Source organism: Cajanus cajan, chromosome 5 (genome assembly GCF_000230855.2).
Source record: "Cajanus cajan strain Asha chromosome 5, NIPB_CcT2T_4, whole genome shotgun sequence".
NCBI lineage: Eukaryota > Viridiplantae > Streptophyta > Magnoliopsida > Fabales > Fabaceae > Cajanus > Cajanus cajan.
The window spans coordinates 72,121,195-72,138,831 of record NC_138521.1 but is presented as its reverse complement, the minus strand read 5'-3'; the positions used below and the strand labels follow the sequence as shown (position 1 = coordinate 72,138,831).

General features: G+C 29.5%; 1 protein-coding gene across 2 annotated transcripts; it reads right to left on the bottom strand.

Moving 5' to 3' along the window:
* Window positions 1-2,583: 2,583 nt before the first annotated feature.
* On the bottom strand, window positions 2,584-4,229 carry LOC109806836 (U-box domain-containing protein 2). 2 transcript variants are annotated; one of them, XM_020369356.3, is made up of 3 exons: window positions 3,492-4,229; window positions 3,165-3,250; window positions 2,584-2,769 (listed from the first exon to the last, which is right to left on the bottom strand). In XM_020369356.3, exons 1-2 carry the CDS (start codon window positions 3,750-3,752, stop codon window positions 3,188-3,190), a joined length of 324 nt encoding a protein of 107 aa, XP_020224945.1. In that variant the 5' UTR covers window positions 3,753-4,229; the 3' UTR covers window positions 2,584-2,769; window positions 3,165-3,187. The 2 variants fall into 2 exon arrangements, with proteins under 2 accessions (XP_020224945.1, XP_020224944.1); XM_020369355.3 differs by lacking the exon at window positions 2,584-2,769 and having other exon boundaries at window positions 2,832-3,250; window positions 3,492-4,227.
* Between the last annotated feature and the right edge of the window lie 13,408 nt (window positions 4,230-17,637).

Sequence of the window (17,637 nt, the reverse complement as noted above, 5' to 3'; positions counted from 1 at the left end):
ATGGAGTTTTCCTTTCCAGTGTTAAAAAAAGAAAAGAAAAAAGTGTCCATTATGGACACATAAAACCAACATAAAAAGATTATTAATTTTTTTTAGAAAAGGATACATAAAAACAATATAAAAAAACTACCAAGTTTTTTTTTCTTCATAAAGATGTTCTTCAACCAATCAATACAATGCACGTTGATTAATTAAATAAATAAAAAACTGGTACCCAAAAAAAAATAACAAAAAAATCAATTCTTTATTGTATAAGATCAATTTTCGATTCTTATATATAAAATCGATCCGATCCACGTTTAACAAGCATTCTACCTAATTTTTAAAGAATTTTTTTTTTTTCATTTTCGTCCTTATTACTTTACCTTTGTGCTTAAATATATTTTTAAGCTCTTAAACTTATGATAAATTTTTTTTTTCATAAATTTAAAATTGTTGTTTTTAATTTTTATAATTTTTGAAAATCTTATTTTAGTTTTCCAAACCATCAATAATATATTTAAGGGAGTTTCTACGGTACCCTCAAAAATCGAAAGATTTTAATATATTTTTTTTATGTAAGCTCATAAAAAATTTAAAAAATTTAATTTAATTATAAAATAAATAATCTAAATTATACTTATAAAATAAAAAGTAAGATAAAATTATAGAGATTAAAATTATAAGATTTTAATAATATTATAAAATATTAAAAAAGGAAAAAAAATTAATAAATAGTAGAAATAAAAAGTTATTAAAATTACGATATAGAAATTCAAAAATTTAAGACAAAAAGATAAAAAATATACTTAAAAAATTATTAAAATTAAAATATAGAAATTCAAAAAATTTAAGTGAAAAGATAAAAATATACTTAAAAATTATTAAAATTAAACTATTTAAATATATAATAATATTATTACAAATAAATTAAAATATATAAAATAAAAATAAAATGACTAAATAATTTAAAAATTGAAAGAATAAAATATCATAAATATTATTTAAATAAATTATTAAAAATATAAAATATAAAAGACTGTACCGGTACCCTCTCAAATAAGATGGGTACCATAAATTTTTTCTATATTTAAAAGTGACAAATTGAAACAATTATACACCTATCAGTTAGATTTAATGTGATGATTTTATTAGCAGACACAAGTAATGAAATTTATGTGACGATATTGAACAAATTCCCTAATAAAATTTGAGTATAAAGATTAAATAATTTTTTAAAATTACAGGGATTAAAAATACAACTTTAAGTTTAAGAAATTAAAAATAAATTTACTTTAAATTTAAAAAACTAAAAATATATTTAATTTTTTTGTTGAATTGCCTAGTCTTTTTTTTAGGATAAAAATTTCCAAGCCTTTTACTCCGTTTCGTATGTTTTCCAAAAAGATGTAGAATTATCTTTGAAAACTTTTTTATTTTAAATTAGTTTATTACATGAGTTGATCATCTTATGATCGTTTTAAAACAAAATTTCATTTCGATTATTAATCTACTAAAAATATGTTATGTGGATAACATAATCATCATGGTATTTTATTTTTAAATATTATACAATAAAAATAGAACAAAATCTAAACCGTTGATAGTTACCCTCTTTCTTAACCAGTGGATGTAAAAAGGCAGTGGTTTAAAAATTGAGTAGAAAAATGGTTAATCGCAACAGTCTAGTACGGAAAAAATGAGAATTCAACAACTAGCTTTTGCAGGTTTCTGCATTTCCCTCACTAAGCAGCTTCACCTTAGAATGCAAGCAATGTGTACAAAACCCATTTTATTTGCCGTGTTAATAAAAAATAATTCTCTCATTTAATTGTCATTTATAATATATCAATTAAATTATTTTTTACATTAAAATATTAAATATTTTTTTATTATATCATTCAACATATATTGTCAAATGAAATAGTATTAATATAAACATAAAAAAAGAACTCAGTTTCTCTAAAAAAAAGAATTTAATTAATATTAAAATATATAATAAAAAATAATATTTATAATATTTAAACACTAATTATATTTTTTAATTCTTACGTCAAAATCTTCTACGTCACATAAGATGAGATAGTGAATAAAAAAACATAAAGCCAGATAGAAAAAGTATCTTCCAAGGCCCAACTTTATTGAATTTATCAGATTCGTGCTTTACTCGTTTCAGAAAATTGCTATAGGAAAAGTTTTATAGTTCTACATTGATATATATATATATAAACTTAAGATTTCATGTTACATATGATATGTTATATGTATATGTTCCATGAGTATCACCACCACCTTGTTCCTTGTACATTATTCTCAATGGTATATACACAAAGTACTTTATAGTTTTCCCAAACCTCCGAACTGCCTATCTCTTATAATATTGGACAAAACTTGCATTCCAAAAGAATAACGAACCACATGCATAATGTTGCTGGCTTACCCGCTTATGTCAATCTTACCAAGAATGGATATTATTTTTTTTTATCAACTTCATTCCAGCCTATAACATAACATGCCTTAGAAAGAAAAGATACAACATGTGCCTTTTAGGATTTGCCGATAAGCAAGAAAGGTATAAAAAATTCCACCGTAATTACATATCAGTTTTTGAAAGGAAAGGTACAATATGTACTTTTTGGGATTTGCCAGTAAGCAAGCAAGAATTCAAGAGTTCCAAGTTACATGAAATTACGTGAAAGTCACTCGAAAGTTATGTCCCGGTTGGTGGTGCTAATATGACTCCGAGGTATTCAGTGGAAACAGATGAAAGGTGATTTAACGCCCTATGGCCTATTCAATACATTTAGCAGTATCAAACTTACCAAACAAAAGCTCCATGTTCACCAAAAAAAAAAAAAAAAATTATGAACACAAACATATTCCAAGTGGTAGTGTATTTCACTACAAGGGAGGCAAAATCACAAAAATACTTGGCTAACCCTTCTCAGAAAAACTGTATGTTTTCAGAACAATACGAAAAGATTAAGAACTTGAACAACGACATAACTTCTGGAAACATAACAAATTGAACAAGGGGAAACAAAATCACCAAACCTAGCTTAAATCGTCTAAGGGTCAACCTACCGCTAGCTAGGTTCTATTTAAAATTTTTCACACAGTACAAAGTTACAAACCCAAAAAACACTATATGTACAACATCCAATATTTACATTATATATAATTACCTTCCAAAGGGTTAATTACTTCTCTAAGGACTTGAACAGGACGCTTCATGTCTTGATTCTCTCAAATATCCAAGGAGGGTCTCAGCCTGCAAAACCAATCAGACTTCAATAATGTGGCACGAGAAAAAGATTAGAGTGTCTGAGGGCAAAAACAGCAGGGAATGCAGGGGGTAAGGGTTCGTATTTTGATGTAAATCATCATATTTTGATAAAATTGATTTTAAAAGTTGGGTAATTAATTTATTTAAAAAGTGAAATGCAAGAGTGGAAAGATGGCAATCAAGTGTATGGTAGGTATGGAGTGAAAGCAGTAATAGAAGAAGAGACCTTGTGCTTAGCAGGAAGAGAGGCATTCTGCGAAAGAGCGACGAGAGGAGGAATGGCACCCTCTCTGACAAGCAAGGCTGGATTGGGAAGAGAGTGAGCAGAGAGGTGAACAAGAGTGAAAACAGCGAACTCCTTGGCCTTGACGGAGCCATCCTCAATGGCTTCCACGAGGGCAGGAATCCCAGCTTCCTGAACAATGGCCTCCCTCCCCGCCTGAATGCCCGCCAAGCTATTAAGGACCACCATGGCCTTCTCCGCCATCCCGCTCCCATGCTCGCCCACCAGCTCCACCAGCGCCCTCACCGCCCTCTCCTTGTTCCGCCTCACCGAACACACCTTATACAGATAGTCTCGGCGGAGAGAAGGGAAGGGTGGAGGTCGAGGTCGACGTGAGCAGCAGGTTCCGATCTGGCCAACCTCTGGAGCTCACCCGAAATATCGCTACTGCATGCCGAATAATCGCTTAACGCTTCAGCCAGCTCCTCCGTAACGGAACATTGTAGGGACTTGGTGTTTGGCGTTAGGGTGTCGGAGACGCAGGTGTGGTGTTGCAAGAGTTTGGAGCGCACGGTTCGCATGGACCTCCCCATGTGTCGCCGAGTTTGGCTAGAATCGGACCGCAGAAACCATTTTGGAGGGAGAGGGATATTTTATCATTTCATAGTTGATACTTGATAGTAGCAGAGTGCAGAGTAGAGTGAGGTTGAACAGCAAGAGGGTGCATTAATGAATTATAGAAGCCAATTATTTATTATTTATCTTTACATAAATTAATAGTTAAAATCTTATTTTGGTCCCTTATAATAATTATTTATTTCAAATTAGTCTTACTTTTATTTTTTGTTTTAATTTGGTCTTAAATAAATTAATTGGTTTCAATTTGATCTCAAATAAATTAATTGGTTTCAATTTGGGACTTCCGTCCAAATTATTTAAACAGAGTTAACTTTTGTCCACGTAGATGCATATGTGGATACCACGTGGACGCCAAATTTTGTGAAAATATCTGGAATCAGAACGGACCGTTCTGGATGCACTCTTGGTGTGTTAATTTTGCACTTGAAACGGGCCGTTCCAGATGCAAAACTAACACACCACCGGTACATCAAAACAGGCCGTTCTGGGCCCGTTCCAAAACTGAAAATAGAATATTCTTTATTAATTTTATTAAAAAATATAATAATTTTAAAAAATATTTTTTTATGGTAAAAATTTTAAAATTACTTATTTTTATAAAATACAATTATCTTATAAATAGAGTAATAACTTTTTCTTTTTCTCTTTCTGTCTGAATTAATATTTAAGTGTCACTTTATAATTTTTTGCAACTTATTTAAAATTAAAGAAATAAAATGATAAAAATTAATAGGATACATTGGTAGTAAGTGGTTCACTCCAGTTTGAAATGAAATAAAATCTGTTACCATTGTCTTTAGTAATACATTGCATTGTCCTTAATAATACACTGTATAGCCTAACTGTTTAGTAATTGAAGTTATTAATTTTCATTGACAATATTACCAAATTCAGTGTTTGAAATACTTTGTACCTTGGGTCTTTTTCCTTCCATGATTCACAACCGTAAACTATAATCATTGATCCTTTATGTTTAGCAGTGTGGAAGCAGAACGACCCGTTCTGAAACCAGAACGGCCCGTTCTGAAACCAGAACGGCCCGTTCTGCTTGTACTTTTAGTGTGTTATATTTGCATCTGGAACGGGACATTCCGGATGTAAATTTAACACACCAAAAGTGAAACCAGAACGGGCCGTTCTGGTTTTAGAACGGGCTGTTCTGGGTCCAGGTGTTTTAAAAAAAATTGTCATCCACGTGGCATCCACCTATGCATCTACGTGGCATCCACGTGACCAATAGTTAACTCCGTTTAAATAATTTGGACGGAAGTCCCAAATTGAAACTAATTAATTTATTTGGGACCAAATTGAAACCAATTAATTTATTTGGGACTGTACCCTCCAAATTCCCAATTGACCGAATTAACCGAGTAAAGACTCTTTGCACTTTTAACAATTAAGCATGGAGGGTCATGTATCTTCCAACTCCCCATCCGACCGAGCAGGTCGAATTCAAGATCACTCACGGATTTTCTAAGACTGATTAAGGCAGTAATTTTCATGATTCTCGCACATATTTGATTACGGTTATAAATGTGATTTATAGGCTCATTATGAGAAATAAAATGAAGGCTTATTTCAAGGGATTGGGATTGGAGAAAAAGATTTGTATCCTTAAATATGACATCCATATATATAAAGGAAGAATGGTTTTACTAATAATAGGTTACACTCATCAAATGTTCTAGGTTAGGACGACGGCTAGGTTCTCTTAGAGCTCATATCATTAGGATTTTTCCGACCGTTATCCTTTGACTGGAACAGGGACCAAATTGAAACCAAAAATAAAAATAAGATTAAATTGAAACAAACAATTATTATAAGAGATCAAAATAGGTTTTTAGCCAAATTAAATAAAAGGCTCGTTTTTGTTGTACGTGTTTGCTTCAGATTTGACTTTGAGTGTGATCTGACCACACCACACAATTCAACTGCGCTTTACCCTACCCTATCCCTCCCTACACCAACCCCACCCATTTCTATTCTTATTTTTTTATTTATTTTACAAAGTCAAAATCCGATCACGCACCTCCAAAATCACCCTTCCACTATGCTTTACTACCTTTTTCACCTAATCAACATTACTTTTTAACTCTAATCAACTTAATTCATTCATCTATAATTTTTAATAAATATAAGCCTCACACTCATTGTAACGACCCGGCTGGTCACTACACGCACAACACAGCACACCGGAAACACCAGGCAGAAGAGAACGAGTATATAAATATAGGATCTAGAATATATATATATATATATATATATATATATATATATATATATATATATATATATATATATATATATATATATACAAGGTCCCCAATCCGACTAGAGTTAGAGTGTACAAAACTCAATGCATCCATCAATTGCTAACCAAGTAGCTAAATACATCAACAAAAATAAACTTCATCTGCCAGCTACTGACTCTCCTCAGCAGCACCAACCTAACCCTGCTCTGCTCCCATACATAGTATGATCATTGCAGTCCAAACATCATGGAGACAACAAAGGGTAAGCTAGTGTAAAGAAATCGACATACATACATAAATATGAAAATAAAAGCATCTACAGCTATCAGCACACCTGTACAACTTATACTACACCACAATAAATTCAGCAATATCAGCACCGCTCAGCGACTATAACAGCACCACAATAGTGGCTAACAGCACCGACATAGCGACTATAACAGCACCACAATAGTGGCTAACAGCATCGACATAGCGGCTATAACAGCACCACAATAGTGGCTAACAGCACCGACATAGCGGCTATAACAACACCACAATAGTGGCTAAACACAACATACAGCTCAGCAATAAACAGCACAACAAAACAGCTCACAGCACAGCACAGCAAAATCAGCATACAGCACAGCTAAGTAGTATTCAACACAGCTTACTACTCACAACTCAGCTCATCATTCTAGAGCACAGCCATATTATAAATCAGCATTTAAAATCATCAATAACAGTCCAGCTCAGCACAGCGAAATACATCTATTACAGCTTTAACATCATTTTTCAGCATTTACATCTAGTCAGCACAACATATTTATCAATTACATCTCAACTCAGCAATTACAGCATAATTCAACAACTATCAGCATATGATTCAGCTCGACTCAAACAATAAAGTTCAGCATTAGCATCACACAGCACAACTCAGCATTACATCATTAACAACATACAACATAACACAACTTTTCATCACACGACATTGGCATCATTAATCAGCATAAACAACATTCAGCATAAAATAATATTATCATCAAATTCAGCATATAACTTCACATCCTCATACGCGCCCGACGCACTCATGGTTGCGCCCGGCGTGGCACAACCAGAGGGATCCAGGGGCCAACGCGCCCAGCACAAGCGTGCCTGCGCCCGGCGAGACTTAGCCAGAGACTCCAAAACTCTCTCGCGCCTGGCGCAATACCCAATTGCGCCCAGCTCAGGCCCGGTAGAGACTCCAAGGAGTCCCACACGCCCGACGTGCCCCAACCCGCGCCCAGCACAGGTAAGGCAAAGACCTCCCTTGGTCTCGCGCCCAGCGCAAACCAAATTGCGCCCAGCGCCCTCGAGGCAGAGACTCCCAAGGAGTCTCACGCCCAGCGCGACAAGGGCCGCGCTCAGCGCAGCACATCAATATTATCGCTCAGCTCAACAACATTCATTATTAACAGCTTAAAACAGCATGATCAACACATAATACGACCCAACCATCTTGTTTACAACTCATCTATCTTGTCAACTTACTCACCCACACAACACCAATCAGCCTAAGCACCTATAACAACTTTCAACTTAACCAAATCACTAAATGCGAAATGGCAACCATCACAGAAAACAGCGCATCAGGAGTTATACTACTCCTACCATGATCATCCTTATCTCATAAGAAAGATAAGAATATTTCCTACAACTCTCATGAAGACACCAAGACCTAATTCCTTCATCTACCTTGTTAAAAATGATAAAAATCGCAACAACTATAAACAAAGCTAGCAGCTCGACCCCTCTTCACTAAAACAGCCATATCTAGAGTTCTAAAACTCCTTTTTGGGTGATTCCAGCGCCATTGGAAAACTAACATCCAAGGCTACAACTTTCATGAAGACTATAAAGTCAAATTTTGAAAATCAAATTCACGCCCGGCGCATTAAAATCGAGCCCGGCGCAATTCTCAACCAGAGACCTACAGAGGTCTATTGAGCCCGGCGTGGTTCTCCCCACGCCCGGTGCGATTCACCTAGGGATTTCCCATTTCAAATCACGCCTAGCGCGAAGAACTGCGCCCGGCTCAAATTCAAACAGGAACCCTTATCTACTTCGAAAATTTCATCAAACCTGCACAAATCAAGTCATCCAAACACATGCAATCGGTTCAAAACTCCACATTTTCATCCAACAGCTAAAAAATCCCAGTTTTTTACACATGCAACATCAAACAAAGAAAATCCCCAAATTTTCATCAAAACCCCGAAACCCCGGAAAAATCCATTTTCATCAATCTCAGCCATCAATCTGCAACAATCAGCCATCATGTGAGTTTCTAGCTCACTCCCAACAATCAATCACAACCAAAACTAACTTCCTTTACCTCGATGCGAGAATCCGAGCTCCGAGAAGACTAAGAAGCTTGAACGAAGAGGAGAACAAAAGAGAAGATAAGGAGAAGGAATCTGTCTTCCGGCTAGCTTCACAAGGCTTGCGTTTGAGAAGTTCAACCTCTAGGTAACCACCTCTTCAGCTAGAGAGCATGAAATTTGAGAGAATAAAGAAAAGAGATAATAGAAACATAAGGAGTAGAAGTGAAAGTGAGGGAGAGAAAAGGGAACGAAAAAGGAAATAGGGGTCTCACACTCATACCCTAATTTAATATACATACACTTTTTAAATTATTTTATTCTTATAACAATTTATAAAAAAATTAGGAGTCAATAAATGATGGATTAGTATTAAGTTCAGTAAGTTTTGAAATGTACTCCGACTCAACAAAAGAATGCAGAAATATTAAATTGGATAATGTTGTGTCTTATAGCTAACAGATTTTACTTGGATGGGTTAGGTGGTGGTTGGAATTTATTTTTATAGGAAAGTAGTTGGTAGTTTTCTAGAAATATTTTATAAAATGTCAAAAGAAAATAAATAAAGAAAACGATACAGAACTGTTTTTGCACTATGTACTATGTAGTTGATCAAGCTATTACGTTTATTAATATATACTACCATTAAAATAAATATATAATATTATTAATTATTGAGTCTATATTAGTGGGGAACACAGATCTTGCACTAGATACAAACTTATATGTAATGCGTGCTCCAATAATTTAATTATTATGTTGTGTAATGATTTAACAGTCAATAGCATTATTAGTTGTACACAACCCTGACAGCAGCTTCAAGATTGGGTATGTTCCAATTCCAACTTGCATATATCTTGTCTCTTTTCCTTCTTATTTTTTTTCTTAATTTGAACATTTATATCTATATTCTATACATAACATATTAAAGAAATGAATATCTAATTAGATGTCAATTTGAACTCAAAAGAACGATAGCTTGACGAAAATGAAATTATAGTTAAATCAAGTGTGAAGCAAATTGAGTGTGCAAAACCAACATCTTGTCAAGGAAAGAGGTATATATGATGTTAATGGGGATGTGCATCAAGAGAAAAATATTGCAGTTCACACTATACGTTGTTCTATTCATCAATTTTATTTTATTCTTTTTCTGGGGCAACGTTAGCTGTGCATCAGCATTACCAACTGTTATGCAAATATTTTCAAATTGTAAGTAATATATAAAAAAATATAATTTGATCTTGTATATAAAATTAAAATTAATTATATTGATCTTATATATAATAATTGTAATCAAAATGCAAAAACAAAAATGGGTTAGGTTAGCCATATTTCGAAGGCTATCATTTATTACGATGAGTTTTTCTATCGCAGGTATTAGTTGTATAGATTAAATAACATTAAATATATCTGACTATTTTTCAATTATTTTAAAATAAATACTACATACTTGTTTATATTTCTATTTGTTTGACTTACATATATTGATATGGAGAATAAAAATGAAATGAAATGTGAAAGCGCTTAAATTGGCCTTTTAGAATTTAATTTAATAAAGAAAACGTAGTGACTATTGGACAGGATATGCAGCTAGGGAAATGGACAATGAAGTTGCATTTGGTGCATTCATTGCAGAATTAATTATCTATCATTCAAAAGAGAGTTATTGAAAACTTAGTTTTATCAACCCGCGCAAGTGGGCCTAGCTAGCATACAATAGCAAGAGCTAAGTTCCAAATAGATCATTAAATAAGAGCATGATAACTATAGCCCACAAAGGCATGTGTGAGTCAGGTATCTATCATTCCATCATAGCAAAAGCCAAAAGCAGATATTCATTTCAAAAATAAAGGATACTAAAAGGGAGATTAAAGACAGATGTTACTTAAGAAGAAAATAATAATAAAATTAAGGAAATGGGGGAGAGACATTTTAAAATATAATTAAAATACTTATTCATAATTTTCATATATTTTAATATTCCCCATGAGTTAAGCTTATTGCAACTGAATATAATAAGAGAAATTTTATGGTACTCATCTTATTTTAGAGAGTATCAGTACAATTTTTTATATTTTATATTTTTAATAATTTATTTAAATAATATTTATGATATTTTATTCTTTCAATTTTTAAATTATTTAGTCATTTTATTTTTATTTTATATATTCTAATTTATTTGTAATAATATTATTATATATTTAAATAATTTAATTTTAATAATTTTTTAAGTATATTTTTATCTTTTCACTTAAAATTTTTGAATTTCTATATTTTAATTTTAATATTTTTTTAAGTATATTTTTTTTGTCTTTTTGTCTTAAATTTTTGAATTTTTATATTGTAATTTTAATAATTTTTTATTTCTACTATTTATTAATTTTTTCTTTTTTTAATATTTTATAATATTATTGAAATCTTATAATTTTAATCTTTATAATTTTATCTTACTTTTTATTTTATAAGTATAATTTGGATTATTCATTTTATAATTAAATTAAATTTTTTTAAATCTTTTATGAGTTTACATAGAAAAATGTATTGAAACCCCTCGATCTTTGGAGGTACCGCAGTAACTCCCCTATAATAAAAACATTATTGGAAGGGATGAAGAAGAATGAAGGTGTATCCAATATAAAATGACACAAACATATTCCACAATAATGAGATATTATCCGTTTTGTACCTTAGCCCTCACAGTTTTGTTTTTGGTCATTACCAAAAGACTTCTCGATCATTGAAGTATGTTTGTATTATATAAACTATTATTTCTTATTTTATTTTATCGATGTGAGATTTGTTTGTATACTAACAAATGGAGACTAAAAATTAGACAAGAACAGGATACTTAAAAGCAAAACTGATACACGAAATTTGCGTCCTGTAACATTGACATAGTGTGTCACAAAATCTTATTAATGAATTAGTATCATGTATATATTTCACCTTTTACAAAACAAAATCATAAAACTATTCCAGTTTCAACCAAGTCGTCATTTGAATGCGTACTGATGAAGGAATAGAACCTTTCGTTGTTTGTAAATGTTGTTGGACCTCTTCGTTTTTTAAAACTTCATTCAGACTCAGAGTGCCTCTCGTTACTAGTCCAATTCACATTACAGGCTTAGGGTGAACGAGTCCAATTCACCGTCTTACAATGATGTAACCCATATACACCAAAATATAGGCCCAACCCAATCATGTTTTAGCAATAAAGTTTCAAAATAAATTGCATAGGAAGCCTTACTCTTTTTACTTTCCACTTGTTAATACCTGTTCTCATCAAAGTTTAATAATTTTTTTTAATTGTAGATTGAAACCTAGTTAATAAGGATACTAAAAAGTAAAGTATATAAAAGGAAAGAGAGGGGAGGGTAATTTTTTAATATTTAAAATTAAATTTTATATCATATTTATAAATAAAAAAATTGGAATACTAAATTTATATTAATCTATTATTTATTTTTTATATTTAAAAAGGTCATCAAATTAAAGAATATTAGTTAAAATAATTCTTTTTACCTCTCTTTCTCTTTTCTTACAAAACTATTTCAACTGAAAAGGGCTATGAGTGATTAAAAAATAAGGCTTTTAATTATTAAAATACTTAGTTGTCATGCAACAACTATGAAATAGATTGATGAAGATATTAAGCGAACCTTGGACCTATACAATAACGGAACATCTGGTCTGAACTTCGTACGTCAAAATCAAACCAACGAGAGTCCACGTTTTTTTTTATCTCACCTACCATTTCACCCCCTCAATGATTTTATTATGTGTTTATTATTGGTTAATTATATTAATTTTTGACTTAAATATACTTTTAATTCTTTAAATTTAAAGTCAAATTTAAAACTGATCTTTTTGGTTTATAGAATTTCAAAAAAAAATATTTTACTCTAAATTTGAGAGATTATAAATATATTTAAAAATTATATATTTTATTATTTTTATATTATAAATTAGATTACATAATTTACGAAATAATATTTTTATTCTCTTTATTCTTCCAACTAATACTTGATATTTTTTCTCTTTTCTCATTTAAATAGAAAATACTTTGAAATGATGGGAAAAAAATTAATTAATTCTAGAGATACCATGTGGAATATACTTCTAAAGAAAAATTATATTAAAATATTGAATTTGAAAAAAGAATAAAAATAAGTTTTGGGTTTTAAAATTATATATTGTAATTTATAACATAAAAATGATTTTATATATTTATTTATTATAATTAAATTATTAAAAGGTAAAGATTTTTCTTGACGAAAAGCTACATAGTAATGATGATGAAGAAGAAGCACAGACACAGGTGATTTGGACGGCCAACCAGAAATAGCTCAACTTTTTTTTTTTTTTAGAGGGCAAAATCAAAAAGCTTTACGGTGTGTTTGTTTCGACAAAATAGCGTTTGAATAAATATTTCAACTGAAGAGAAACGTGAATCTCATATCTATATTTTTTTTTCTTAAATATGAAGAGAAATTGGGAAGAGAGAATGATATTATTATTTTTTTACACTTTTATCCTTTGGAAAGTTGCATGTGGGTTCATTCTTCATAATATTGTATATACATTCAGCCTAAAATACGAGCACTTTTATTCGATTGAGTAAAAGTTTTATTCGTATAATATATACAATAAAAGAAAAATTATACTCACTTTATTCGAACGTTGGTTTAGGAAGTTGTTTAATTCGAATAAGTACTATGTTTATTAGAATAAAATAACCTTTTACTTAAATAAATATTTTCAAAAGCTTGTTTTATTTGAACAAATATGTTATTTATTCAAATAAACAACAATTTCACTTGATTGTATTTTGGTAAGTAATAAAAGTGTAAAATTATATTTTTTTATTAATTATAATTTCTTTTTTCTTCATCCATTCAAATCAAATAATTTTATTTTCATCATATGTTTTACCTATTTATACTCACTTATTTTCTTTTCTTCAATTTTTTTCACTCTATTTATCCCATATTTATCTCCTGAAAACCAAATATACTGTGACTTGATTATTTGTGTAAAAGAATATTGTATTACAATATTCTCAAACAGTCAACTTGTACTATACTACACCAGCCGAGTACTAATTAAATCTTTAACCTAAATATATTAACAATATTTTTTGCCTGAATTTATTAAAAAGTTAACAACTCCTTCACTGCTTTCATTAAAACCTTAAATTAGAAATTCAAATAGTGATTATATTTATAAATAAATTTTATTAAAGGGAGAAAAATAAGTTTAATATTTTGACCCATTCATGCATATTAGTTGTCATTTGATTTTTTTTTTTAGTAACATGTGTTGTTGTACATAAATATTATACCTAATTCGTATTGTTAGGATTGGAATGGTGAAATGAATTATATTCTATGATTAATGCAACATTTATTTTATACGGTTGTTCATCAAATAATAAAAATATATTTAAAATGGTGTCAAAACCGTACACCACAAAAGACTTCCTTTATTTATTGTTTTTTTTTTTCAGAAGACTTGTTCGTATATAAATTCACGTGTGAAATATATAGTGGGAAAATATTAGAAGAAACGACAGCGTAAAATGACACCATAGAAATGATCAACTGGACAAGTGGCAGATTGGGGCCAACGAGGAAACGATCTTATCGATTTCTTTTCTCTTCCATTGTTTATTATTACAATTTTTAAAAAATAAATCATATTCTATATTATATGTATATTAATTCCATTTCAGAATAAAATTAGAGTTATATATAAAACCTCTTATATAAGATAACATTATCTATGTATCATTAATAGATAATAATTTATTAATATAAATATAACCAATTGAATGAAAATTAGTTTTTTTTATATATAATTTTAACTCTTAAATTAAATTATAAACAATATTTATGTTGTGGTTTAAAAAATACCAACTTCAAAAAATAAATTTAAAGAATTGGCTAAAAAAATATTATTCTAAAAATTAAAGAAAAATACAAAAAAAATTACAAAAAAGATAACTATTATACGTAATTCAAAAATAAATAATAAATAAATATAAATACTTATAATTATCATACAAATAATTCATGAATATTTATGCAATAATATATATATATATATATATATATATATATATATATATATTATCGTAAAATATAAAGTTCTACTAAAACAAATACGCTTTCCCTCTTGCTTATAAAACATATGAGTAGTTTAAATAAATTGATTCAATCAAACCAATACCAAGATATTTTTGGCTTGCTAGATCAAAAATAAAGCTGGATATCAATCCATTTTCAATATAACATGATTTCTTGAATTTCATTACTTATATTAGGGAAGTTCAATACCTGTTGTTAAAAATAAGATAACTTGGAAATAGTGTGCTAGCTATCCTCGGAATACCACACATCCTTCTAATAGTTAGTTAATGATTTTACTCATCGACTTCATATTTACTAAAATTGGTTGTTTTTCGACAAGTATGGTTTAACCTAACCCTCGTAGAGGTGATTCAATACTTTATTTTAAAAGACAATAATACTCAAGAAAACTTTTTTAACAATTAAACTCTTAGAACATCACAACACATATTCATACAATAAGATATTTTTACTTTAAAACAATACATCTCTTTTGTTTTAAGTTCACAACACAATTTAACATCATTTATCATGCATCTTATCAACATAACAATATGCCTCATGTATATCATCACACAACTCTACACAACAACATACTTTATGCATATCATCCCAACACAACTCTACACAACATGTCTAGTGCATACCACAACACTACACAATGACATACCTCATGTACATCACAACACAACAGAAAGAAAATATAGCTCAGAAGTTACAAGTTTCAAAGAGACAATCGCTTCAAAGTCCTCACAATTCACTCTGGTTGATAAAATATGAATTGACTTTTTTTTTTTTAATTATTTCACTCTAATTAATGACATTATTCTAAAGGAAGTAAATGATTTTTAAAAACTAAAAGGGATATGTAAGTCATTTAAATGAGTCCCAGGAGAGGTGAGTGTAATTTTTTCTTTAAAAAAAAGTGTATTTAAAAATTCTTTCAATATAATGGTTAAGATATGTACATGTTATATATTTTTGAGTAAAATGCTAATAATTTTTTCTTTTATTTAAAATTTAATAGTTGAACTCATTTTAGATTCTTAATTTTTTTTTAATCTTAATGTCACTTAAGCTTTAAAATTTTCATTTATTTTTCCTCTAACGGAAAAACTTATTTTAAATTATTAATTTTTTTAATAGATCTCATTTTTTCCCCATTCAAGTGAGAATAATAATAATATTTTTTTATTGATTGATGAAAGTTCTTATATAAGAATGTTCTCCTACATTCACATCAAATTTCTCCAATGATAAAATTTACAATAATTTATTCTTATATTTAAGAAGACAATTAGGAACTCTTATTAGAGGTGATTTAAGTCTTCCAATTCATTTTTTTTGTTGATAGGAGTCGAATGTAACGTTTGGACTATAATTTATTAAAGAGTAAATTGTATTTGTTAAAAAAAAAATCTTCATACACACAATAACAAAAAAAAAAGACATAAAGAGAACATCCTTAAAAAAATCACACAAATTTATTTAAAATAATATGATTCATAATTCTAACATCAACGATAATGTTTTAATATTTTTAATGGATTATATTTTTCTTTTCAGCTTAAAAAAAACTATAAATTCATCCAAAATCTTGATATTATAAGAGGAAACAAATTCTTAAATATAATATTTTTAATTCTAATCAACATAAAAAAAAGGAGTTATTATCTCTATATTTCTGAACAATGTCTTATAAATTTAAAATTAGAAAATTGAATTGTTATCTATATCCGAGATTTTGCGATATTACCGATAACCATTTTATTTTTAACGTTTTTAGCAATCTCCCTGATAGGAAATCGGTATACTGCTTTTCAAAAGATTAAAGGGAGTAATTGAAATGTATAATAAATATTAGTGTTATGTTTCTCAAACAATTAAGGGAACTAGGGCGGGAAAAAATAACCAAGTAGTGTGTGTGATTTCACAAAACTTCAACCTCAAGGGGTGTCCATGTAGTATACTCTTTATTTTTTAATTTTTTTTATTATAATTTTTTATAGTAATTTCACTTATAAGAATCATAGTGTAATGTTTTTCAAAAGTTTCAAAGTGGTTCATGTGTCTAAGGAGTGTTTAGGATTATTTTTTCAAACAATTAAAGAGATCAGTATAGAGAAAAAAAAAAAAAAAAGTAAAAATCACAAATTTATTATTTTTGCTTTCATCTCTAATTTTTATAAATAATATATATATATATATATATATATTAAAAATTTATAATATCCACTTTTCTTTTCGTTATTTATGTGGAGTATTGGTCAAAAGTTGAATCAAGTATTAACTACAAGAACAATTTTGAATTGTTTCCATGCAAAAAAATATTTCAAATTTATGTGAATAAAATAAAAGCCCTTAATTTGTATTTATCTGCATGTAAAGATTATGAAGCCGCGTCGGGCACACCTACTGTCAGAGTTAGACGTTTGGTTAAAGCGGCTAAAAATTCTGACCTCCACTCACAACTCACGCATCAAAATTAAGCATTTTAAATTGATGTATAAGTTGCATCAGTATATACTTTGCCAAATCAACTATTAGAGGCTGTGGTTGATTTAGAAAATGATAGATAAACCTTGTCAACCGGGGGAGTAGGAATACAGATTCTTCGTGGAAAAAATCAAATCACTTTATCACGGAAAGGAAGCTTCCCAACGGTAGGCAAGGATAGTTAATCCTTATGATTGGTGGAACATTTCATAGCTTATTTATCAAGTGTTTGTCATAAATACATATATCGCTTTGTCTCTTACCCATGTTATCCTGATTCCTGTGTACT

Coding starts and splice junctions, on each gene's coding strand:
- LOC109806836 (XM_020369356.3), bottom strand. CDS start 3,752: ATGGCGGAGAAGGCCATGGTGGTCCTTAATAGCTTGGCGGGCATTCAG. Junction 3,251..3,491: donor CTCTTCCTGCTAAGCACAAG/GTCTCTTCTTCT, acceptor TTGGTTTTGCAG/GCTGAGACCCTCCTTGGATA.